At 45.3% G+C, this 25,880-nt stretch overlaps 2 protein-coding genes across 2 annotated transcripts in view; one reads left to right on the forward strand and one right to left on the reverse strand.

Annotated features, from left to right (window-relative positions):
* LOC309550900 (3-galactosyl-N-acetylglucosaminide 4-alpha-L-fucosyltransferase FUT3-like) overlaps nucleotides 1-25,880 on the forward strand; it is a 1,045,386-nt gene that overhangs the window by 923,529 nt on the left and 95,977 nt on the right. The window lies entirely within an intron of this gene.
* On the reverse strand, nucleotides 7,211-24,299 carry LOC309550314 (whey acidic protein-like; the record flags this gene model as incomplete). Its single annotated transcript, XM_082250711.1, has 3 exons — nucleotides 7,211-7,408; nucleotides 11,779-11,924; nucleotides 24,230-24,299. 3 exons carry the CDS (start codon nucleotides 24,297-24,299, stop codon nucleotides 7,211-7,213), a joined length of 414 nt encoding a protein of 137 aa, XP_082106837.1.

The following is a 25,880-nucleotide window of genomic DNA, read 5'->3' on the forward strand; positions in this document are numbered from 1 at the left end:
CTTTGCACCTTTAAGTAGAGACTACATATTATTCAGATTGGATACATAAGGAGTGCAATAACATATGTATTGGAGCACCAACCTCTGTGAGAAAGACGAAGATACTTTTTGGCAATGGATGTGTCATTGTTCCTTGTCTCCTCTAGACCACTGAGTTGGCTATGCTATGAGTACATGCATTTATGAACATTTGGAAAATATAGACAAAGTAGAATTGTGTGCATACCATGTACAAGTCTGTGTGAGGGAGATGAAGATCAAGTTTGCTTATTACAGGCATAGATATACTCGCTTTTTGATCATCTCCTCTAGACCACAGAGTATGCATTGTGTCTCCATCCTTTTATTCCAGCTTGATACTATTAACTGTAGCACTCTCTTTGCTTCCAAACTTGTGGAAAAAAGTTCCACACCTGGGATTTAGTCCAACTCCTTTCTGGTACATGTCATGTTGAATACACCAAGTATATTCAAGATCTTTTAAGTAATATATTTTTCATTATCTCAGGGATGAGCCATCAGCAGGAATTGATTTTCTTCTTTAACTTTTATGCAATTGAAGGTTTATTATTCACATATGTGGCCTTGATTCTATTGCACATATTATTCATTTGTGTGACCTTCACGTTTGGATATGCACATGTTAGGTTTGAGCTTCCAATCCATATAGTGGGCTTTTTTTTTGGTATGGTGTCAGCAATAAAGGCACTTCCTCCTTCCTTCTAATCACTCCCCAGCCAGCCATGCATATAAATAAAGATGGGCCCCCTGTTCGGTTCATGCCAGACCTTTCGAACATCTCAAAAGTTCAGAGCGGAACAGCGAACCCCATTAAAGTCTCCAGAACCCGATTTGGAAAAATCAAAAGTTCCCAATTTAAAGGCTTATATTCAAGTTATTGGGAACTGGGTTATTGTAAAATGCACCACTGAGGTGACCTGCTTCTTCACCGCTCTTCCTTTGACCAGCAAAAGTCTCAAAACTAGCTTTTTCATGAGACTGTAGCCTACCAGAGTCTGGAAAGGCATTACATAAACTCCTCTTTAAGGTGTCCTCAAGATATTTCATCCTCTGCTCCCTCTGTGGAGATGGGATGAGTTGAGAGACTTTCACCTTGCAACGGTGGTCAAGGAGGGTTGCCAACCGATAATGATCCTTCTCCTTGATGCCACAAATTATCAGGTCCTTTCGCAGGCTTTGAAATATAAGAGAGCTCATGCACTGAACGTTTGTGGAGGTATGAGAAGCAGAGTCCTCATGGTTACTGAGGATTACAGTACCTGGAACTGCCTCCCCCCAGCCACGTACTACTCCCAAGGCTTCTGGAGACAGAAAATCATCTGTTAAGGTTTGACGTATGTCTTCCTCTGCTTCAATACCTCCAAATCTGCCAGGATCCTCCTCCCTCTCCTCTTGAGTGTTCTGTGGTATGGCAAGAATGGTGTCTGCATAAAGCGGGCCTTGAGAGAAAAGGAAGTCCTCCTCTTCCTCCCACTTTCTGCCTTGAGTGCCCTGTCCATAAGGCCACGCAGAGTCTGCTCCAGCAGGAACACAATAGGGATTGTGCCACTTATGCATGCATTGTAACGGCTCACTATCCTTGTCACCTCCTCAAATGGTGACAGTACAGTGCATGCATCCTTTATCAGCAGCCATTGGCATGGGGGAAAAACAGCCGAGCTGCCCTGAGCCTGTCGTTGTGCCATACTCACACAGGTACTCAATGATAGCCCTCTGCTGCATGTGCAGCGGCTGCAGCATTGCCAAAGTTGAGTTTCACCTGGTGGGCTTGTCATATATCAGGCGGTTTATGGACAGGTGGAATTCTCGCTGAATTTCAGCCAACCGAACACTGGCTGTGTATGACCGCCTGAAATGGCTACAGTCTCTTCTGGCCTGCTTCATAAGATGTGATCAGATATCTTCGATATCAGATCAGCTGCCCCTGTGGTGAATTGGTGCACGCGCGAACGCCCACTCGGGGTCCCGCAAAGTGACGTACAGTTACGTAGTTTCGCGGGACAGAGCCGACCTGCCGCAGTATATGTACTGCTGGCGGTCGGCAAGTGGTTAAAGATCAAGCTGAAGTCTCAAGTCACTTTCTCTTCAAAGGACTACAGAATATCCCCCCCCCCCCACAAGCGGGGCCGGCCCTACCATGGGTCCCGCTGGGTCCATTGGACCCAGGCAGAACTTAGAGAGGGGTGGAAAATTGGCTCCCAAGATTTTTTTCCAGCAGTTTTGTGTGTCATCAGTTTGCGGTGCATTACCGGTGGCATTTCCCCATATCATACTGCCGCCTGTAGTGCAAACGGATGAGTATGAGGAGGCGGAGTGTCTCCTCCGGAGAATGTCCATCAGGTGATCGTGATGTGTGCAATGACGTCAGACATCAGCGCACTCCATCTCACTCAGGGAAGGCTGGATCTTCTAGGGCGGTGGGACACATGAGTGACAGGAGGACAGACAGTGGGTGTTTGGTGGATCGGTCCGGTGGTGAGTTATGGAAGAAGATAGCAGTAAATATAACATTTTCTACATGTTATATTTATATAAAATAATGGATGTGGGGGCTTTTTGTTGGGCATGATCTATTTTTTTTTTTTTTTGAAGGTGGGCAGCATTTTATCCTTGGACCCAGGCAGCACAATGTCTTGGGCCAGCCCTGCTTACAAGGGATAAGAACATTTGGTGCCTATCTAGGCTTACACAGCGACCAACGACCCTAGGGTTATTTGTTTAATGTGAATTTAGAGTTTATACAATACTGGGGCTGTGGTGTCAGCATATTAGAGGGAGGGGTCATACCTCTAACCTTTTTTTGAGCCTGTAGCCATAGACCTTATTCAGGGTTAAAGTCTGCTAGTTATACATTTTTAAAGTGTTCTAGTTGTCTATTTCCTAACTGGTTTTTCCATCAAGTTTTCTTAACTGTGTCTTATCTCCTGGATGTTACAAATTCTCTATTGCTGAATTATTTTGCCAATAATTAATCAATAAACAAACCTAGCTGGTTTACTTTGTATGTGTGTGCCTTTAGGTTCTTTTCTTTATAACAGAAAATGTCAGAACCCAGAGTGTCTGAGGCGTGGGAGGAACAAAGCAACCAGTGGGTTACAGAAGCTTTGAGTGGCCCTCACGAGGGCGGTGCTACATACACCGATCAGCCATAACATTATGACCATTGGCAGGTAAAGGGAATATCTTGTTACAATGGCATCTAAAAATTGGTGGGAAATATTAGGAAGCACGTGAACATCCATGAAGTTGAGGTGGTGAAAGCAGAAAAAAAATGGGCATCACAGTTTGTTGTGTATGAAGCTGTGAAGCCCATGGTGACCCATGTTCAGAGCCCAAAGCACATGAACATCATAACTGTACTACGAAGCAATGGAAGAAGGTGGCCTGGTCTGATGAATCACCTTTTCATTTACATCATGTGGATGGCTGGGTGCGTGTGCGTCATTTACCTGGGGAAGAGATGGCACCAGAATGTGGTATAAGAAAGCAAGTCGGAAGAGGCAGTGGGATGCTTTGGGCAATGTTCTGCTGGGAAACCTTGGGTCCCACCATTCATGTGGATGTGTCTTTGGTGTCCATGTCTCAATGGGTCAGGGCAGTGCCGGGACAAGATCATCTAGAGCCCAGGGCGAACATGCCAAATTGTGCCCTCCCAAGATGTATGAGCATTATGTGCCAGCAAAAATCCCCCCGCCCCCAAAAAAAAAAATAGAGGGCTAATCTACATCTTTAGCTCAAATACTCTCATTCCACATATCCCAGCAGAATTCCCTCCCCTTGAAAAAAAAAATCCCCCTCCCTGGCACAAATCCTCTACCCCTTACATTTCTCCTCCAAGTACAAATCCCCCCTCCCCACTCCAAATCCTACCTCCCAGCAAGAATTACCCTCTCCTAATCCCTCATCCTAGCACAAACCCCCAATCAAATTTACCCTCCTAGCACAATGCCCCCTAATCATCCCTACTAGCACAAATTCCCCCTCTCAAAAAAGGCCCCTCTTAGCCCAATCCCACCACAATACCATCCTAGCACAAATCCTGTTCCCCCAACCCCCTTCTCAACCCAACCCCCCAAACCCTCACTCCTAGCACACCACAGTGCCCAAGGCAGCTACCCCTCCTGCTCACCCCTTGTCCCGGCCCTGGGTCAGGGCTGTTTTAGCAAAAGGGGGCCATACTCAATATTAGGTGGGTGGTCATAATGTTATGGCTGATTGGTGTATATATTTTATATAGGATGTTGGTAAATGTTCTTTCAATGTACAGTACATGAGTAGTGAGCATACAGACAGAAAACATTCCCCTTAGTGTGATCAGCTAAAATACTTTATTGCTGAACTCTGAATTTAACAAATATCATGTAAATGCATTCATCATGTGTATTCTTCTTGAACCTTGGTGTGCTTTGTGTATTTCTTCCAGACCTGTGCAGTAATCCAGTGTGAGACTTTCCCTCTGTGTAGGAGCTTCCTGTAATAAAGACCGCTCACTGCTGCTCTCTCTCCTTCTGCAGGGTGACCGGTCTTGTCTCCGCCCCCTTCTCGAGTTTTCTGCAGGCAGCCTGTAGTGGGTGGAGTCTTCTGGGCCCCTCCCACAGCTCTGCTCTCTGCACAGGCTATGTGCAGCACAGTGATGGTGTCACTTCTATTTTTATATGATAATATCTGGATCTGCAAATGTGTTTTTACACATAAAGTCATTTATTTTATCCTCTGCTGCTATTGGGAATATAGTTGAATTAAAGCTTTTATAGTCCATAGTTCAGCTTGAATATCTTATACATTGGTAATTGTGACCCCTCTGTATTGTGTGATGAGAACTCAGCATTACAAGTCAGAATTCCTCATTAATAAAGAAAACAGAAACTGTTAGAACAGAATGAAAGAATTCTTTATTTAATGACAAATCTTGTGTGGGGTGACATCCTGCTGATCACCATGATTTGATGCCGATCTCATCTCTCCATAAATGCCTTTCAATGTCTTCTTATTCTGAGTCTTCATCTTCAATGATAGAAAGAAAATAATGAATAATAACAATAATAATAATAATGATGATAATAAACATTAGAGTGTACATTTTTGTTTATTAAAATCCGACAAGCATACAACATAATAAAAATGTATTTACATATATACAAAATAAATGAAATTATATATAATTAAAGAAAAATAGCCTACTTCAGCATAGAAACAGAAAATGGCTAAAAATTTGAGTGCAAATTTTTGTTTATTAAAAATCTCACAAGCATAATAAAAACATATTTACATATATACAAAATTAAATAAATATATAAACAAAAATAGCTTACTTCAGCATACAAACAGCAAATGGCTAAAAATTTGAGTGTAAGCTCCTCTGGTGCAGAGACAGATGTGACTGGCTCAGTGTTCTCTGTACAGCACTACGGTATATGTCAATGTATAGTAATATTAGTGTGTGACTGTGGGGGGACATTAGAGTGTAAGCTCCTCTGGTAAGAGTTTAGCTCATGATACATACTTATACCACAGTTGGGCATTGGAGAAGTTCTTCTTGTTCAGGTCTCTATGACATGTAGGGAAGTATAAACCTATTGACTAGAATAGCAAGAGGAGGGGGTTAGGAAGGCTGCTTAAAGCGGTTGAAAACCGTTGCGCGTTTTTTTTTCCTTACCTGCAAGATAAAGACATATTAGGCCAGTAGGCATCACCTACTAGCACATTATGTGAAACTTACCTGAAAACGCAGCCATTCAGCGATGCAATGTCATCGCTGGAGACAGCTTTCATCTTCATCCATCTTGCTTCCAGGTTGTGTGCGGGAGCCGCCGGTCGCGGCACAGGTGGCCGTTCCTTCAGAGCGCATGAGCCAGTGATGTCACTGCCTGCATGTACAGTAAATATCTCCTAAACAGTGCACATTTAGGAGATAGTTACACTACCTATAGGTAAACCTGAGGCTGGGTTCACATCTCTGGTGCGTCCCTGTTCTCTCTTTCAGGTCTGATTTAAGTCCAAATTTTTGGCTGAATTCAGACCTGAAATGGACCAGAAGACGCACAGGACTCCTGTGCAATTCGCTCCGCATCTGTGCCGGGAGATGTGTGAACCGACTCCATTGAGAGCCGGTCACAGGCTCCTGACATGCGAATTGGATGCGAACTCCCCCTTTCTCGGTCAATTCTTGTCTCTGCCCCTCGCCACCCCTGAGCACCGTTTCTTGAATAACCCCCCCCCCCCGACTCTTAGTGCCGCCCCCTTTACAGAATACAGAGCCAGGTATCATTTTGTGGTGCTAAGTAATTTGTATGGAATTTGGTAATGATAGCAAGAAAAGCAGTAAAATAGATCCCCTGCATCCACCAGCAATAGACCCTCCCCAGCAACTACAGATCGCCCAGCAGCCAGCATCAACAGACCCCCTTCCTCAATAGCAAGTCCTATCCAGCAGCAATTGACTCCCCAGCATCATAAGCCCCCCTCCAGCAAACCAACAACAATTGACCTCCCCAGAAACAATAAACAACCATGCAAAAATAGATCCCCTCCAGCAACAATAGATTCCCCCAGCAGCCATTATCAATAGACCCTCCAGCACACCCAAGCACCCCTTGCCAATAAATACAGTACCATTCAGTACTGAAGGTGCCGGAACTGCGTTCCCCCATGTTCCTGCTGAATAAAAGCCCTGGGCCTACCTATAGGTAAAATTTAAAGATGGAAGTTTACTTCCTCTTTAAGGAGCTACAAAGCTTTGCCACTCTGCCTTTAGAACAAGTCCCCAACCTCCTTCCTTCCCGTTCTTTCATAGTTTATTATTACAACTTTGTGTTTTTTTTATCCTGCCGGTAGTTAATTGGTTTCTTAATTGTTCCTGATGTGGACTTTGGGTAGTTGAACTCTTGCCTAGAACTGTTGGTGAGGATGGGTTGTTGAACTATGGTATGTAGTTGGGTGTTAACAACAATCAAACTATGACTGGCACAATGGGTAATGGATAATTGGGTGTTAATGGTTGGTTTGATGTTGGATTTGCTTACTCAGTAAAGCTGTAGACTTGCTCTTTCCAAAATAGGCAGTTTCAGGGCGAGGATTTGGCCAAGAACCTCATCCTTCCCCCTCCTGATAGGGATGATGTAGCATTTCATACTTTGTTTCTCAGAAGTTAGGTCTTTTTTATTTAACGCACAGTCTTACCAGTGATAACTTACCGTGGGTCTAGGCAATGCATGCCACATCTGTGGCAGCACTTCTTCTTTCCATCACAGTCAGTGTCCTTTGCACAATCATTTGTGTAGTTGGTGGAGCCATTCTGTAATGGGCAAAGTATAGTCATGGGTGGGCAGTTTCCAGGTTTAACACCTGGATAGAGACAGGATTTAAAATAGGTTATAATCATGACACTCTACAGTATATGGTTGGGTTAGAGGACGATCATGTTAGGGGGTGATATGACTCCTCCTACCTTTGATTACATCATAGCAAAACGATCATGTAAGGTAGTGATATGACCCCACCCACCTTTGATTACATCATAGCAATGATTGCCTTTAGACCTACTTGTCTGTGGAGGTTCTCGTGTATCCAGGCCATGGTATTAGTCAGATTTAACTAGAACTTTTCTATAATATTGATGATGTTTCATTGCTTATCTGAGTAGCTTATTTAGCGCTAAAGTGTGTCAGGAACACACCCCAGATTTTATAGCCACACAGTTAACTTTAACCACTTGCCACCCGCTAATAGTTAATTTACTGCTAGCGGGCAGCAGCTGCAGGCACCTGTGGTGGTCACAGTAGATTATGCCGCTCGGTACCCAGCCACTGTGAGAAGTCGGGATATCATGTGATCACTATTACATAGTTGCCAACATTTGAAAAAAATTTCCAGGGACACTTTGCAGCACAGCTATCAATTACTTACCACACCCACTTCCCTGAAGCTCCGCCCACTCCACATAATTAATCTCCGCCTACTTATCAGATTATAGGGTCTACTTCATAAAGAGAGAATTCATAATAAACAAGCAAAAAATTGGGGGAGCAAACCCTGAACATGTATATCTAAAGCCGGTGCAGCTATGGACCAAGCAACATGTATATTAAAAAAGAATAGCGCAACCATGCAAAAGAAATGACTATTAAATATGGAGACAATCCATAAATAAAAATGGGGGTTTAGTCCCACCATATGGCCATATCGTGCTCAAGCCCACCACTGCGTCAAAGTACCCCATTATCAGTGGGTCCTACACTATCCATAGAAAAGGGGTGAATCCAGCCTCTCCAACCCTTGGAGACAACACTCCTTGCTGGGATGGATGTGCTAATGCACTACAAAGGACTCCTCCTGTATCTACTTGATGGTGGATTCTGATAGAGTACAGGTGTGTGTGGGGGGTGGGATGCTCAACCACAGAAGTCTGGTCAGACTGAATACATAATAAACAAGCAAAAAATTGGGGGAGCAAACCCTGAACATGTATATCTAAAGCCGGTGCAGCTATGGACCAAGCAACATGTATATTAAAAAAGAATAGCGCAACCATGCAAAAGAAATGACTATTAAATATGGAGACAATCCATAAATAAAAATGGACCTGAGGAAGGAGGCTCAGCCTCCGAAACGCGTTGTCCGTAGTAACAGCAGAGGCAGTGCACCCGTGCCTTGAATCCCCCACCTCGCAGCTCCGTACAACTTGTGGCTCCGGCTTTGGCTGAGGCTCTCCTGAGGCGCCGTAGATCACGTCGGTATAGTGTGCAGGCGCACTAGAACCGGCATCCGGTGACCAGGCAACACAGGAAGTGAAGGAGAGCGGGGATACAGCGGTGGCAGCCGCGGATGAGGAGACCGCAGAGTCACCATCTGGAGGGACGGGAGGAGTGAGTAGCTCCTGTTGGAATGCTGTAAAGCGATTGTCTTAAAGGAAAAGTGTGAGTGCAATTCCAATGTACTGTTTTATTGTCCTTTATTAAAGCGTTATTGCCCGAGGTTGCGTGCGCTTTTCTTTACAGATTTGAATTGTTTTGATCCGCCCCCCCCAGTGGAGTGAGAGAGGAGCAGCAGCAACCAGGACATTTCAGCTAAAAAACATACAAACAAAGGAGGTGAACACATGGACAGCGCCATGGGCTGGTGAAGTACTCCTCTTTGTACTTGTTGTATATCAGCATGTGCAGGATCTGTCCTTTTTGATGGTTCTCCTCCATCCCTGGGGGGGTGATCGAATCTACAGCTTTTCTTCTAGGATTCCATCTAGGCTGGCTGACCCCTTTCTACCCGATTATGGGGTACCTTATCTCATTTTTTACTGATCGATTACCGGTCTTTTAGAAGGCAATTTCCTATATTGTTTAAATACATTCCCAGCTGGATAAGGGCTCAAGCTCCCGTAGTTATTAGCAAGTATATTTTGGGAAAATTTTGCCGGATTGCCCGGTTCAATTGTGTTGGCTTTTTCAATCACCACTCTTAAATTATCTTGCTTGCAAGTACTCTTGCAGAGTGGTGAACCAGAGCTCCAGATGAAGCCCACCTGCGAAACATGTCAGAGTAATTCGCACTCTGTCCAATTGAAACATCTGTGACTGCTTCTTCTACAGTCCCCAGGAGGGGAAGTGGTAATTCCTTCTTTCCCCTGTCTGTGGGGTTACACTTTATACAGATATTGTCACAGAGTCTTTATATATCTATGCTTACATTCTACCAGTGTGGTAGTTTGGAAATTACCCACTCTATTTATCTTTTTTCTTTGTATTTTTGTTTTGTTTTCTTTTTTGTATGTATTGGCTATTACTGCCATTTATATGTGTTATATATTGTAAACATCTTCAATAAATGTTATATATTTTATATTGGTGCTGCCAAAGTCCATGTTTTCTGTCCTCAATTTCAATCCTAAATTTTTGTTAGTTTCTTCATTTTTTTATAAAACTGTGACAAAAAAAATATAACTTTAAAAACCTTTGCCATGCCTCTTACTAAGTACCTCAGAATATCTACTTTTCAAAAATGGGTCATTTAGGGGGTGCTTGTAGTGTCCTGGGATTTTAGGGCCTCAAAAAATTAGATAGGCCTGCAGTATATCAGGATTGATAGATTTTCAAATGAATATACCAGACATCACTAAATGGCAAAAACAAGTAATATATGGTGCAAAGTAGAGTGGGGGGTATGGACTTGTTTATGAAAAAAAATAATTAAAATGCGACAACAGTGTGGAGAACAGTGGAGACAGTAACATAAAAACACTGAGCTGTCCCAAGAAGGAATTGGAAACCTTAGGATCTGTGTATACAACGAGGAGTGGGAAGCGCCGCCATCTAAGAACAATGAGTCTAAAAAAAATTGAAGCCAGAGATAAATGAAAGGTGGCATTCACATTTGGTGAAATTGTAAAAACATGGATCCTGGTGGAAACTATGCAGAGCTCAGCAGGGTCGCAGCTGGGTCTTTATAATCAGGCTGTAGAAGCCACTGGGAGAGGACATCCATTTGGCTGGGAAGGCGCTGTGGATGGCGGCAGGTCAGCTGCAAGATGGAGACAGCAGGAGACTGTGGAGATCAGCTGAAGGGATGTACAGAGGGGATCACTAAATTGCAGACCGCGGTCCAAACGCGGACTGAGTCACTGTCCAATTCGGACCATGGTGGTCCCACTATTTAGGAGCCTTTTGTTCCCCCAGCCATCGCTCTGTAATCCACACAGAGCCGACAGAGGGTGGCAGGACAGTTCTGGATAGAGGGTAGATGTAACTAATGATCATAGGAGATAAATATTTTCCTGATTCACACTATTTTCATGACTAAAGAACATCCGACCTGAAGAGAAAATATCCTAGTGACATTGGATTTTGCCAGCTTTCAGGCAGAACAAACATAAATGCCCCTTGTTGGATTGGGAAGTGTAGTTGCTTAGAATTTAGACTAAAGCCTTTAGATCTTTTACTTTAAAAAAAGGTCAGTTAATTCAGAAAAATGCTGGGTAGCTAGTACTGAGTAAATGTAGTTAATTCCCTGCACTGTTGCTCTTCCCTGGGAACTCCTATCCCCAGCACTGGTCCCTGGCAGTGTATGGACTACAACGACAGCTCTCCTGTTACTCATTTGTGATTTGGGCATACTAATAAAGTTATATTTGCCACTCCCAAGACTTTTTCATTGGGTCAACCTCTTGGTGGGTGCCAAGTCAAACAAAGGCTCCTCCTATGCCCTAAGTGATCGGCACATAACAAAAGAAAAGAGGAGAGCTGGTGGCAACTATAACTTTATTGTTCTGAACAGACAAACAATTCCCCACCTTGAATCTCCTCCACTTTTCACTCAAGCCTGGGCTTAAACTTAGAGATGCCAACGTTAAACCTAGTCTGGGTGAAATAATGGAAAAAGAGAAGGAAGAGGTTCCCGGTGGGGCTTGGTCTGTCCAAAAAAATAGGGTTAAACTTGTCATAAATTTTAATGGCGTGCCACAGACTGGGAAAGTCAGTTCATTCTTGCCACATGTGCTGCACATAGCCTTTCCCTTTTATGGCAGGCTGTATATGGCAACTGTAGCTTCCAGGGAGTCTGTGTTTCAAAAAAATGTCCATGTGTGCGAACCCTTTGGCAAACTTTATATTAAAGTGTATATCAAGCCAATAACTTTTCTTCTAGTTTTTCATGTAGTAGGGGAGGATAAGAACCCATTGACAGTCCCATTTGAAAATTTCAGGGGCTGCACTGAGAGGTTGCTGGAGGGCCCCATCAAAATTTTGCAAGTAGGGTTGACTTACCCACAGGGTACTTGCATTTCTTGCCACAAATTTCATTGCAGCACTTCTGCTGACCATCACAGCCTTCATCTTCCTCACAGGTGTTGAAATGCATACATGGGATCATTCCATGCATGTGCGGTTGTGGGGGACACTGTCCTATTTTTTCAGCTGAAAGAAACAGAAACATATTTTTGCCATTAATTCTGTCAGGGATACCACATGCAGGCATCCAGCAAGAGTGATCAGATCAGTTGGCTGCACCAAGGAATCAGGACCCAGATGGATAAAGATGTAAATAAGTTTATTAAGCAAAATGACACACTCCAATACCAACACCAGTGACCATAAACAAGTAAACAAAATATAAATGATAACAGTACAAAACCCCAATAGAACCTAACAAACTCTATACAAAGGGATGGAGCAAACAATTGCAGGACAGGACAGGAACAGGAGACAAGGAAAGCAGGGAGCCAGGTAAAGGAAGCAGGATGCAGGGAACAGGACTCAGGATCAGGATACAGGTTTCAGGATACAGGTTTCAGGATACAGGTTCAGACAGGGACACGGCTAGCAGAGAAAATACTGAAGCACTGAGCCTCAGTGAAGGGCGGGCTTATATTCCCTCAGCAGTCCTCCTCAGGTGCAGCTTAATTAAAAGAACAGTCCAGCTGCTGGGAGACACCCGCTGGTGGGCCCTGGAACTGCACCCCTCAGTTCCAGGAACAACAGTGCCACCAGCAGGTGACCCACGTAATGACACAGATCCTGACAGTTCCCCCCCTTTAAGGAGCGGCCTCCGGACGCTCCATTGTGCTTCTACCCCGAAAGTCCAAAAAGGTCTCCCCTCCATGTCTGCGGGTCTTCTAGCACTCTCTAGGCCAAAGTCCTTTAACTTGCCGGAAGGCGTGCCACCAGAGTCCAGCAATTGATCATGCGCCCCACCACCAGGGTCTGGAAGCCGTCTTGGCACCCCACAGGTCAAGTTCCTGAAGAGGCGTAACATTAGGGATACACCTGCCCTCATTGCAACACATGTCCCAACACTGGGACTGAAGGCAAGCTGGACATCAAGCAGGGGAGCGCCAGCTGCATGCAGGATATCCGGCAGTGGCAAACCAGGCTGGGCAACAGACAGTGGCACATCAAACAGGGCGGCAGACCGTGGCTCAGCAGGCACTGGATCAGCAAACACTGGGTCAGCAGGCACCGGAACAGCAAGCACTGGGTCAGCGGGCACTGGAACAGCAAGCACTGGGTCAACAGGCAAAGGATCAGCAGGCACAAGATCAGCAGGCACAGGATCAGCAGGCACAGTAGTGGTCACCAGAACAGCGGGCACGGGATCAGCTGGCACCAGATCAGCGGGCTGAGTAAGAGACACCGGATCAGCAGGCACCGGAACAGCAGGCACTGGGTCAGCGGGCACTGGAACAGCAAGCACTGGGTCAGCAGACTGGGTAGTGGTCACCAGAAAAGCGGGCACCAGAACAGCGGGCACTGGATCAGCAGGCTCAGTAGGAGGCACCGGATCAGCGGGCACTGGACCAGCAGGCATCAGAACAGCAGGCACTGGATCAGCAGGCTCAGTAGGAGGCACCGGATCAGTGGGCACTGGATCAGCAGGCTCCGTAGAAGGCACCAGATCAGCGGGCAATGTAACAGCAGGCACTGGATCAGCAGGCTCAGTAGGAGGCACCGGATCAGTGGGCACTGGAACAACAGGCATCAGAACAGCGGGCACTGGATCAGCAGGCTCAGTAGAAGGCACCGGATCAAAGGGCACTGGATCAGCAGGCTCAGTAGGAGGCACTGGATCAGCGGGCACCGGAATAGAAGGCACTGGATCAGCGGGCTCAGTAGGAGGCACCAGATCAGCGGGCACTGGAACAGCAGGCATCAGAACAGTGGGCACTGGATCAGCAGGCTCAGTAGGAGGCACCGGATCAGTGGGCACTGGATCAGCGGGCACTGGAACAACAGGCATCAGAACAGCGAGCACTGGATCAGCAGGCTCAATAGGAGGCACCGTATCAGTGGGCACTGGATCAACAGGCTCATTAAGAGGCACCAGATCAGCGGGCACTGGATCAGCAGGCTCAGTCGGAGGCACCAGACAAGCGGGCACTGTAACAGCAGGCATCAGAACAGCGGGCACTGGATCAGCAGGCTCAGTAGGAGGCACCGGATCAGTGGGCACTGGATCAACAGGCTCAGTTAGAGGCACCAGATCAGCGGGCACTGGATCAGCAGGCATCAGAACAGCAGGCACTTGACCAGCAGGCTCAGTAGGAGGCACCAGATCAGCGGGCACTGTAACAGCAGGCATCAGAACAGTGGGCACTGGATCAGCAGGCTCAGTAGGAGGCACCGGATCAGTGGGCACTGGATCAGCGGGCACTGGAACAACAGGCATCAGAACAGCGGGCACTGGATCAACAGGCTCAGTAGAAGGCAACGGATCAGTGGGCACTGGATCAGCAGGCTCAGTAGGAGGCACCGGATCAGCGGGCACCGGAACAGCAGGTACTGGATCAGCGGGCTCAGTAGGAGGCACCAGATCAGCGGGCACTGGAACAGCAGGCATCAGAACAGTGGGCATTGGATCAGCAGGCTCAGTAGGAGGCACCGGATCAGTGGGCACTGGATCAGCAGGCACTGGAAAAACAGGCATCAGAACAGCGGGCACTAAATCAGCAGGCTCAGTAGGAGGCACCGGATCAGTGGGCACTGGATCAACAGGCTCAGTAGGAGGCACCAGATCAGCGGGCACTGGATCAGCAGGCTGGGTAACAGGTATAATTGTATGTGTTGGGAAAAATCTCCTTTTCTTTTTAGGTTTAGATACAGAAATCTTGCTAGTGGTTGCAGGGCTATGAATAGATTGTGAAGTAGATGGAAGCGAAATGGCAGTATTGGGAGATGGTGGAAAAGGAGAGACAGTTACAGAGGAGAATTTCTGAGAGGTTGCTAGGGGCAACAGAGTAGTAGAGGAAGTTTTCACAGAGTTAAATGCAGGAAAAGTGCAACTCGTTAAGCCAGGATATGAACAAGCAGTGGAAAGCAAACCATACCTAACTGCAGCTGTGGTTGCTACGGGTAACGGAGAGGAGAAACTTTGAGAAAACTGGTGTCCAGAGGCAGAAGTGGATTGGTGTGAGTTAGCTGATGCTAAATTGGAAAGATCTGACCAGGTTTGCAGTAAGGCCTGAACAAAACTCAATTTACAACCCCCTTGTCTGATTAGAGAATATACAGCATTCATGCAATCCAACAGGGCCTCTGGAGAATACACTGAATAATGTTCAATAAAATAGGGTTTATCATCTTCCAAGAGCCACACAAGAGATACCACCTGAGAGACACTAAAAGGAGGAGAATAATCATCACCACCCTTAGGGGTATTAGATAAAGCCAACTCTGCACAGAGCTGAATAAGTGGCTGAATCTCTTTGAACAAAACTCTGCCTTTGTCAACAAACGAGTGGGCCAGACGGATGCATTCCAACAACTGCTCGCTAGTGTAAGTTTTCAAAATTTGGCGACAATATTCCCTGTCTTCTGTTACAAGCAAAGAAAAATAAAAGACCTCCTCTGACTGCATCTTGCAACAACCAGAAAATTCCTAATTCCCAGGTGCAACCGATCTGATCGTTAGTGGCTTCAGTATTCTGTCAGGGATACCACATGCAGGCATCCAGCAAGAGTGATCAGATCAGTTGGCTGCACCAAGGAATCAGGACCCAGATGGATAAAGATGTAAATAAGTTTATTAAGCAAAATGACACACTCCAATACCAACACCAGTGACCATAAACAAGTAAACAAAATATAAATGATAACAGTACAAAACCACAATAGAACCTAACAAACTATATACAAAGGGATGGAGCAAACAATAGCAGGACAGGACAGGAACAGGAGACAAGGAAAGCAGGGAGCCAGGTAAAGGAAGCAGGGAACAGGACTCAGGATCAGAATACAGGTTTCAGGATACAGGTTTCAGGATCAGGTTCAGACAGGGACACGGCTAGCAGAGAAAATACTGAAGCACTGAGCCTCAGTGAAGGGCGGGCTTATATTCCCTCAGCAGTCCTCCTCAGGTGCAGCTTAATTAAAAGAACAGTCCAGCTGCTGGGAGACACCCGCTGGTGGGCCCTGGAACTGCGCCCCTCAGTTCCAGGAACAACAGTGCCACCAGCAGGTGACCCACGTAATGACACAGATCCTGACAAATTCATTCATAGGGTCACATGCAGGGGTGTCTCTAGCACCGGGCACCCAGGGTAAGGTGCCCCAAGTCCTGACACTGCGATCACCCCAAGGAACAGTTAAGAGTGCAGCTACAGGAGCTAGAACACTGAAGAAAGGAACAGGAGTGAAAACGAGGCTTGTTATAGGCAAGAGCTGGAGCAATGCTGACATATTTCTATTTCTTATCCCTTAGGAGATAGTATGTTTGCCGAAAAGTGATTTATTCTGAGTGAGCTCCAATAGATCAATAGATCGGATGTGGTAACCACAGGATTCTGCTGCCTAAAGTGGAACAAAAGTCCCATTGCGAGGTCCCTCTCCAGCATCATCTCTCTGGCTTTCTCTGGGTGCTGGTCTTTGAGCATCGTGATTGGCCGGAATGGTGATGATGTAACTCCCAAGCTTGCGTAGGAGTTTAGTCATCCTGGCCCGCTGGCACTGTGTTGGCAATGTAAATTGAACTGTGCATGTGCATTTCAAACAGCACTAAAAAGTTTGTTTCATTGCAGAAGAGACATTGCATGGCTCTTCTGCAGTAAAGTGCCTGTCTGCTCATATTTATTTTAATTTAAACTTCAGTTCACTTTAATATATGGTGAACTACCTCAGCTGCAGGTTTATTCTTTTCTTTTTTTTTGTGCCTGCCGTGGATCACAGGCAAAAGGCACAGAGCCAGACAGAGCAGCTCTGTGCCTTTTTATAGCTGTGATGCCAATGACAGTGATCACAAGTGTAAGCACAGCTTGGGTTTACATTTAAAAGTCCATCCTTACTTTTCTGCTGGTGATCCTCTGGGTAACAATGCTCCTACTGACCATCAGTGAGGTGGTACACTGATCAGCAAGGGGAGCACATTGACCAACACTGAACAGCAAGGAGATACACAGGGGGCATACTGACCATAAAGGAGGCACAATGACCACCAATGAAAGGAGGACACAGACACTGACTGCCATTGTAAAAAGGACACATACCCTGACAGAAAATGTAGAGGAGCATATACCCCGACAACCAATTCATAAGGGCAAAGTCACTGACCACTGAGTCTGGGTATTTTTTCCTCCTGGGCTTTTATTCTTCTGCTGATCACTTTTGTTTTTCCCTCCCATTGAATACCAACACTGGGCAATTTTTCTTCTCCCTGGCCTTTAATGTCAGACATTTTTCCTCCACCTGCCCATAAATTGCAGATATTTTCTACTCCTGTTGATCACTAACCCCAGCCACCTTTTCCTCCTGCTGACCAGCAATATAAGTGACATTATGACCTATACTGCTGATTGCTGCACTCTATACATTGGGGGGGGGGGGGGGGACATATCAGAACTGGAACAGCATCAATATTGAGCAGCTGCACATGGCAACCATTCCGCTTCTATTTTCAGCTTGATCAGTTCAAAGGGGTTGTAAACCCCTCTCTAACTTGTACCTATAGGTAAGCCTATAATAAGGCTTACCTATAGGTACTGTAAATATCTCCTAAACTTGCACCATTTAGGAGATATTTACTTTGCATGCAGCCAGTGACATCACTGGTGGATGCTCTCTGAAGGAACGGCCGCCGGTGCTGTTTCTTCTGAGCCCTGTGCCATGAACGGCGCCCGCGTGGGAGTGACGTCATTGCAGCTCCGGGCAATCAGATGGCCGGATGACGCTGAACATGTCGGCCATGTCACCAGCAAGCAGGCGGCACTGCGGGGGCTTCATTCTAAGGTAAGTATTTCATAATGAGCTAGTATGCGATGCATACTAGCTCATTATGCCTTTGCCTTTCAGGTTTTTTTTCTGAGGTTTACAACCTCTTTAAGCTTTGAAAAGGAGAGATAGAAGCTGATTGGCTGCCATCCACAACTGCTCTCGATTCTGGCTGCTCCAGTTTTGATAACTTCCCTCACTGTATTGTACATAACAAAGTGAATAAAACAGTTCATTACATACCCCTGACCCCTATACTCTTTACGTTACACACTCCTATCCCTTGCACTGCATGCATTACCTACTCCTGACCCCCCCTCCCCCACTGTGTACATTACATACTCATGATCCCTGCACTCTGTACAATATATTCTCCTTACCCCCACACTTTGTACATTACATACTTTTAGCTCCTGCATTCTGTACATTACATACTCCTGACCCCTGCACTCTATACATTACATACTTCTGACCCCTCCACTCTGTACATTGCATACTCCGGACCCTTGAGCTCTGTACATTGCATACCCCTGACCAAAGTGTTCCTTCTCGTTGTTCATTGAGTGAAAGTTGTACTCAGTATTTGAAACAACTTCTATTTCCATTTTTGGCCTTGAGTTGTCTAACTTGTCTCTTTTGGTTTCCCATTTCTGCAGTTTGCCATTTGGTGACCTGTCTTTTTGCACACAAAACATTCACATGTTTCTTAGTGCTGAATCTGTTTCATGAGCATTTCCACTGTTAGCACTTTGGGGAATTCATGAAGGGTGTTTCATACACTCTTTAGAATTACATTGGGCTGCCACACCAAAATTGGTGGTACTTGCGTCTGAGACAGTTACATGAAACTGTTGGAGCCTGATACTGGGGTTGATCCATATTGGACTGGGTGGTTGTAGTATGATGGGGAACTGAGAGATTAGTTCCTCATTGAGTCCACCTTGCTGTTGATTGACAGGAGGGTGGATCCATAGCCACTATTCAGTCCAATAGCTGCTTTTAAATCTTCTCTCTGTCATCCGCTGTCAATCAAAAGTAAGATGGACCTGATGGAAAAGTAGTCTCAGGTTCCACCTATCCAATAAGTGGTATCCCAGCCCCCTTTGTTTCTATTTAAGTTTGGGCCAGGAAATCTTCAGGCCAACAGCTGACTCGGGCCTGAGGATAGAGCCCTGTGCGGGGCGACATAGATGACAGCTTCCCAACACAGACATATCCTACTCTTCTCTGTTTACCAGCTCAGAGCTGGTCTTAAGTTTGTGAACCTTCGAACTGGCAGTAATCCATTAAAATTTTGTTGCGGCCTGGCAGCATGTACTTAGAGAGGAGGTACATTCTCCTTCAGAAGAAAATTAAAAAGTCAGCGGCTACAAATACTGTAGCTGCTGACTTTTAATATCAGGACACTTACCTGTCCAGGAATCCAGCAGTGTCTTTATCCCAGCCGATTTTTCCATCGGCTCTCAGGTGCTGCCACCGCCATTGTTTGTAAGGGAAACCAATAGTGAAGCCTTGCGGTTTTACAGCCGATAGACATATGCAATTCACTTTGTAATGAATTGAAATTCTGACAAATTTTTTTATCTTTCAGGCATTCTGCATCCGAATGTCCAAAGAAAAAAATAACAAATTTCAGCTAATACAAAAGAAATTATAACGAAAATAACAAATTAATTTGTCATGATTTGTTAATTCGTTAAAGGTCTAATGAAACAGCAGATTGACTTGGAGTAAATCTTACAGCCCAGTCAGCTGATTCATTTTGTGCTGGAGGTTGGATTACTATTACTGGGAAAGTGCATTCCTGAGAAATGAGTGAGAAGGGTATTTGAGCAGAGGAGACGAGTTTTGAAAAGTAGCAGAAGAGATATTGTGTGTGTGTGTGTGTGTGCTAATGGATTCTAAACATCAGGTGGCACAGCACAACCACTGGCAAAGTATATTCCTGAGAAGGGTGTTGTATTGCATTTGAGCAGAGAAGATGAGTTTTGAGAAGCAGCAGAAGAGATATTGTCATTGTGTGTGTTAATGGATTCAATAAACAAACGACTTTCAGAAATACGATTCATTATCACAAATATATATATATATATATATATATATATATATATATATATATAAAATGAATTATCCAAAAACGAAACAATTAAACAATAAAACGAATTGATTTGTTATAATGAATATCTATACTCTACAGAAAATATGAATTATCCGAAAACTAATTAAGGTAGCATATAACAGAACAAAATTATATATTTCTTGAATAAATGCAAAACTAAACAAAAAATTCCGCCATGCACAAGTTTAACAGCCGGTTCCCTTCTGCGCAAGCCTGAAGTGCGCTGCTCCTTGTTAATGGCCCGGCGGTGGGGGAAGGAGCAGGGGGGGCCAAACTTCCATGGTGAGATCACCCTGGAAGTGGGATCGGGTACCTGTCATAACCAGGTAACCGCCCCCCCAAAAGGTGCCAAATGTGGCACCGGAGGGGGGAAGGAGGCAAATAAGCGGTACTTCCCTTTTTGGGTGGAGCTTCGCTTTAAAGTGCCACTATTTAGAAGGACCCGGCAAGGTTAACAAAATTTCCCCTGCATAGGGCGCAGGTAGTTGTAAAGGAAACTGATGAAAAAAGCAATGATAATGCTTTATTGAATTCCCCAGTTTCTGTGTTTCTCTTAAATTCATCTGCAAGGTTACCTTTAATATATTCTATGGTAATCTCATCCTCTGGGTGACCATCAAGTACTGTAAAAAGTCTCTCATAGCTGTCCAAGAGACCATTGAGTAGAAGCTCTGTCTCTGGTGATTAATAATCATCACTCATCCTTTCTGACCTTTTTCTTTTTCAAAGATAGTTTTGCTGTAATTTGCAGCAGTGTTTAGTACGTTGACTATAGCCAGGTCCATAACCTACTGGACACATGGCTGAGACTTTCTTGCTTTTTGTAAACAACAGAAATACAGAGAGACAGGAAAGTACATTATAGCCATGTAGTCCCAATAGAAAGAAAATTACATTGTTAATGACTAGAATAGTACCACTGGATTGGCGTAGGGCCAATGTGGTGACAATATTTAGAAAGGGATCAAAGTCTTTACCAAGTAACTATCGACCTGTTAGTTTAGCTTCAATATGGCGGAAGATATTGGAGAGTTTAATAAAAAACCACATAGATGAGTTCTTACTGGAAAAAAATATTTTAGGTAACAGACAGCATGGATTCATGAAATATAAAGGTTCAAACAAACCTGATTTCTTTTTATGAGGAGGTAAGTAAAACCTTGGACAGAGGGGTAGCTGTGGACGTAGTATACTTGGACAGAGGGGTGACTGTGGATGTATTATAGTTGGATTTTGCAAAAGCATTTGACACAGTTCCCCACACACGGCTAATGTGTAAGGTAAAGTCTACAGGCTTGGAAAGATCAGTTTGTAAATGGATAGAAACTGGCTAAAATATAGAATTCAGAGACTAGAGGTTAATGATTTTTGCTCTGAATGGTCTAAGGTTATCAGTGGTGTACCCCAAGGTTCAGTGTTGGGACCCTTACTTTTTAATATCTTTATAAATGATATCGGGTCTGGGACTAAAAGTAACATTTCAGTCTTTGCAGATGACACCAAGCTTTGCAGTGGAATAACTTCCTTACAGGATGTCTTCAACTTACAAGCTGACCTCAATGCACTGTTTCATTGAGCAACTATGTGGCAAATGAGGTTTAATGTTGATAAATGTAAAGTTATGCACTTGGGAGCTAAGAATATGCATGCATCATACATACTAGCGGGAGTAGAACTGGGGGAATCCATAGCGGAGAAGGATCTTGGTGTTCTGGTAGATCCTAGGCTTAATAATAACATGCAATGCCAAGCTGTAGTTTCCAAAGCAAGCAAAGTCCTTTCTTGTATGAGGAGAGGCATGGACTCCAGAGAGAGAGATATCATTTTGCCCCGGTACAAATAATTAGTAAGACCTCATCTGGAATATGCAGTTCAGTTTTGGGCACCAGTTCTCAAAAAGGATATCGGGGAACTGGAGAAAGTGCAGAGAAGGCAAACCAAACTGATAAGATGCATGGAGGAGCTCAGCTATGAGGAAAGATTAGAGGAACTGAATTTGTTCTCCCAGGGAAGAGGAGATTAAGGGGATATGATTAAAATGTACAAATACATAGGGGCAGTGGTGGGATTCAGCAGGTTCGCACGGGTTCCATAGAACCGGTTACTAACTTTCTGCAAGTTCGCAATTGAATGTCCCGCGCTCCGACCGCGCAGCCGCAGAGCGGAGCAGTGCGCCCCGACCCGCCCATTCTGTGACAATAGCGAATGAGAATTCGCTATTGTCACACGGATCCTCCTCCTGGCCAATCAGGGAGCGGGTCCTCCCGCTTCCTGATTGGCCGAAAGGCAAACACCGTGCCATTGGACGAGGAGGAGGCGCTGCGGGACGACTGAGGACTCTGAGATGCGGGGAGCCGGGGACTGAAGAGAAGCTGCGAGACCGTCTGTGAGGTAAGTGCATGGGTCTCACGGGGGGATCGCTGGCACTCTGCAATCATTGGGGGCAATGCTGTGGCGCTCTGCAATTATTGGGGGCAATGCTGTGGCTGGCACTCTGCAATCGTTAGGGGCAATGCTGTGGCTGGCACTCTGCAATCATTAGGGGCAATGCTGTGGCTGGCACTCTGCAATCATTGGGGGCAATGCTGTGGCTGGCACTCTGCAATCATTGGGGGCAATGCTGTGGCTGGCACTCTACAATAATTAGGGGCAATGCTGTGGCTGGCACTCTGCAATCAGTAGGGGCAATACTGTAGCTGGCACTCTGCAATGATTGGGGGCAATGCTGTGGCTGTCACTCTGCAATGATTGGGGGCAATGCTGTGGCTGGCACTCTGCAATGATTGGGGGCAATGCTGTGGCACTCTGCAATGATTGGGGGCAATACTGTGGCTGGCACTCTGCAATGATTGTGGGCAATGCTGTGGCTGGCACTCTGCAATGATTGGGGGCAATGCTGTGGCACTCTGCAATGATTGGGGGCAATGCTGTGGTCACTGTGCATTGAAAGGGGGCACGCTGGTCTCTCTGCATTGAAAGGGGGGCACGCTGGTCACTGTGCATTGAAAGGGGGGCACGCAGCGCTGGTCACTGTGCATTGAAAGGGGGCACGCTGGTCTCTCTGCATTGAAAGGGGGCACGCTGGTCTCTCTGCATTGAAAGGGGGGATGCAGCGCTGGTCACTGTGCATTGAAAGGGGGGCATGCTGGTCACTGTGCATTGAAAGGGGGCACGCTGGTCACTGTGCATTGAAAGGGGGGCACGCTGGTCACTGTGCATTCAAAGGGGGGCACGCTGGTCACTGTGCATTGAAAGGGGGCACGCTGGTCATTCTGCTGGGAAAGTCGGAACTGGTTACTAAAATTTTTGAATCCCACCACTGCATAGGGGGGATATGATCACCATGTACAAATACATAAGTGGTCCATATAGTGAACTTGGTCTTGAGTTATTCACTTTAAGGTCATCACAGAGAACAAGGGAGCACTCTTTATGTCTAGAGGAAAAGAGATTTCATCTCCAAATACGGAAAAGGTTTCTTCATAGTAAAAGCTGTGAAAATGTGAAATAGACTCCCTTCAGAGGTGGTTCTGGCCAGCTCAGTAGATTGCTTTAAAGGAGGCCTGGATTCTTTCCTAAATGTACATAATATAACTGGGTACTAATATTTTATAGGTAAAGTTGATCCAGGGAATATCCGATTGCCTCTCGGAGGATCAGGAAGAAATGTTTCCCCTGCTGTAGCAAATTGGATCATGCTTTGCTGGGGTTTTTTTCGCCTTCCTCTGGATTAACTGTGGGTAAAGGATTGTGTATATGGGATTGTATGATTGTTTTTTTTAATAGTTGAACTAGATGGACTATCTTTTTTCAAACTGACTAACTATGTAACTATGTAACATTATGCAAGCATTTTAGCTGATACTACCACCTAGTATGAGAAGTAATATTCACAGTATATTATATGAGAATGGTTGTTGCACCTTTTCATGAATAAACAGCTTGCTAACATAAACAATACTTCGTAAGGAGAATTCTTTAGATGCTAGGCTTTAAGATGGTCAGATTGTATAAGCCTGTCTAACCATTCATTGTGAATGACTGCCCTTCACTGCATGTGGATTACATGTTGGTTGAGGCTGAGGAGCTCTGCTCTAAAAGGCAATAGGATTGATTTACTAAAGGCAGATAAACTTTGCACTTTGCAAAGTGGAGTGTCTCCAGAGCTTAGTACATGAGCAGAAGCTCTACTGACTTCCATCATCTAATCATGTGCAAGCAAAAAAGCTGTTTTCTTTTTTTTTTTCCTTGCACGTAATTGGGTACTCTTTGCAAAGTAAAGCTTTACCTCATTTACTAAGCTCTGGAGCAACTGCACTTGCACTTTGCAAAATGCACAGTCTATTTGCCTTTAGTAAATCAACCCCATTGTGTCTGATCACCACCCCATCACAAAAGAACTTACCGGAAGACACTGCTTGAAGCAGGATGATCCCCAGGAGGACGGAGAGGGCCAAAACCATGGACGTTCTCATGGTTGCTTATCTGAGTGAATATCTGTGTTGTAGCTCCATCCATAGAATTTATATCAGGAACTTTAATAGGAAGAAAGTGACAGAACAGGAATAGGAACTGGTTTTGTTTCTTATTCTGCAATTCTCTTCTATGAGGTGTTGAGCATCCGGTATTGCAGCATATTTCTGGTTTCCTGTTCACAGCAGCCACGCCAGTTGTTTTATAGCAAGTATCAATTATCTTATGTCTCTCCAATTACTCCCTTTCCTCATACCGAATATAATTAGAGCAACGATGTTGTTGGTATATTGGGCAGAAATTGAGGTCAATTCACTAAGCTTTACTGCATGTGGTAAGGGTATCATGTAACTCATTTGAATAAATTATTGTATGCGGTAAATAAAGTCCAATTCATTAAAAAAATTAAAAAATAAACAATTTTACAGTAAACAATGACAAAAAAAATAATTGTCGGTAACTATTGCAAAAAATCGTGCGGTAATCTGTAAAGTCCAATTTACAAACTAAACAGGAACTAAGAAAATGTGCGATAATTACCACCACCCTTTAACCAGTACGGTACCAGAAAGAGGGGCCTTTTCAAACCCTCAGAAAGGGGCATTCCACCCACAGAGAGCCTAATTCCACCCACAGAACACCCACAGGAAGGGGTAATATTCCACCCACAGAACACCCACAGGAAGAGGTGCAATACTGCCCTCAGAGAGGGGTCTAATTCCACCCACAGAAGACCCAAAGAAAGGGGTACTATTCCACCCAAAGAGGACCCATAGGAAGGGGTACTATTCCACCCACAGAACACCCACAGCAAGGGATACTATTCCACCCACAGAGGACCCACAGGGAGGGGTACCATTCCACCCACAGAGGACCCACAGGAAGGGGTACTATTCCACCCAAAGAAAACCTACAGGAAAGGGTACTATTCCACCCAAAGATGACCCACAGAAAGGGGTACTATTCCACCCACAGAGGACCCACAGGGAGGGGTACTATTCCACCCACAGAGAACCCACAGGAAGGGGTACTATTCCACCCACAGAGGACCCACAGGAAGGGGTACTATTCCACCCACAGAAGACCCACAGGAAGGGGTACTATTCGACCCACAGAGGACCCACAGGGAGGGGTACTATTCCACCCACAGAGGACCCACATGACGGGGTACTATTCCACCCACAGAGGACCCACAGGACGGGGTACTATTCCACCCACAGAGGACCCACAGGAAGGGGTACTATTCCACCCACAGAGGACCCACAGGAAGGGGTACTATTCCACCCACAAAGGGCCCAGAGGAAGGGGTACTATTCCACCCACAGAGGACCCACAGGAAGGGGTACTATTCCCCCCACAGAGGACCCACAGGAAGGGGTACTATTCCACCCATAGAGGACCCACAGGAAGGGGTACTATTCCACCCACAGCGGACCCACAGGAAGGGGTACTATTCCACCCACAGAACACCCACAGGAAGGGGTACTATTCCACCCACAGAACACCCACAGGAAGGGGTACTATTCCACCCACAGAGGACCCACAGGAAGGGGTACTATTCCAACCACAGAACACCCACAGGA

The sequence above is a fragment of the Pelophylax lessonae genome, assembly GCF_965119305.1.
Source record: "Pelophylax lessonae genome assembly, chromosome: 3".
In the NCBI taxonomy this organism is placed as follows: Eukaryota; Metazoa; Chordata; class Amphibia; order Anura; family Ranidae; genus Pelophylax; species Pelophylax lessonae.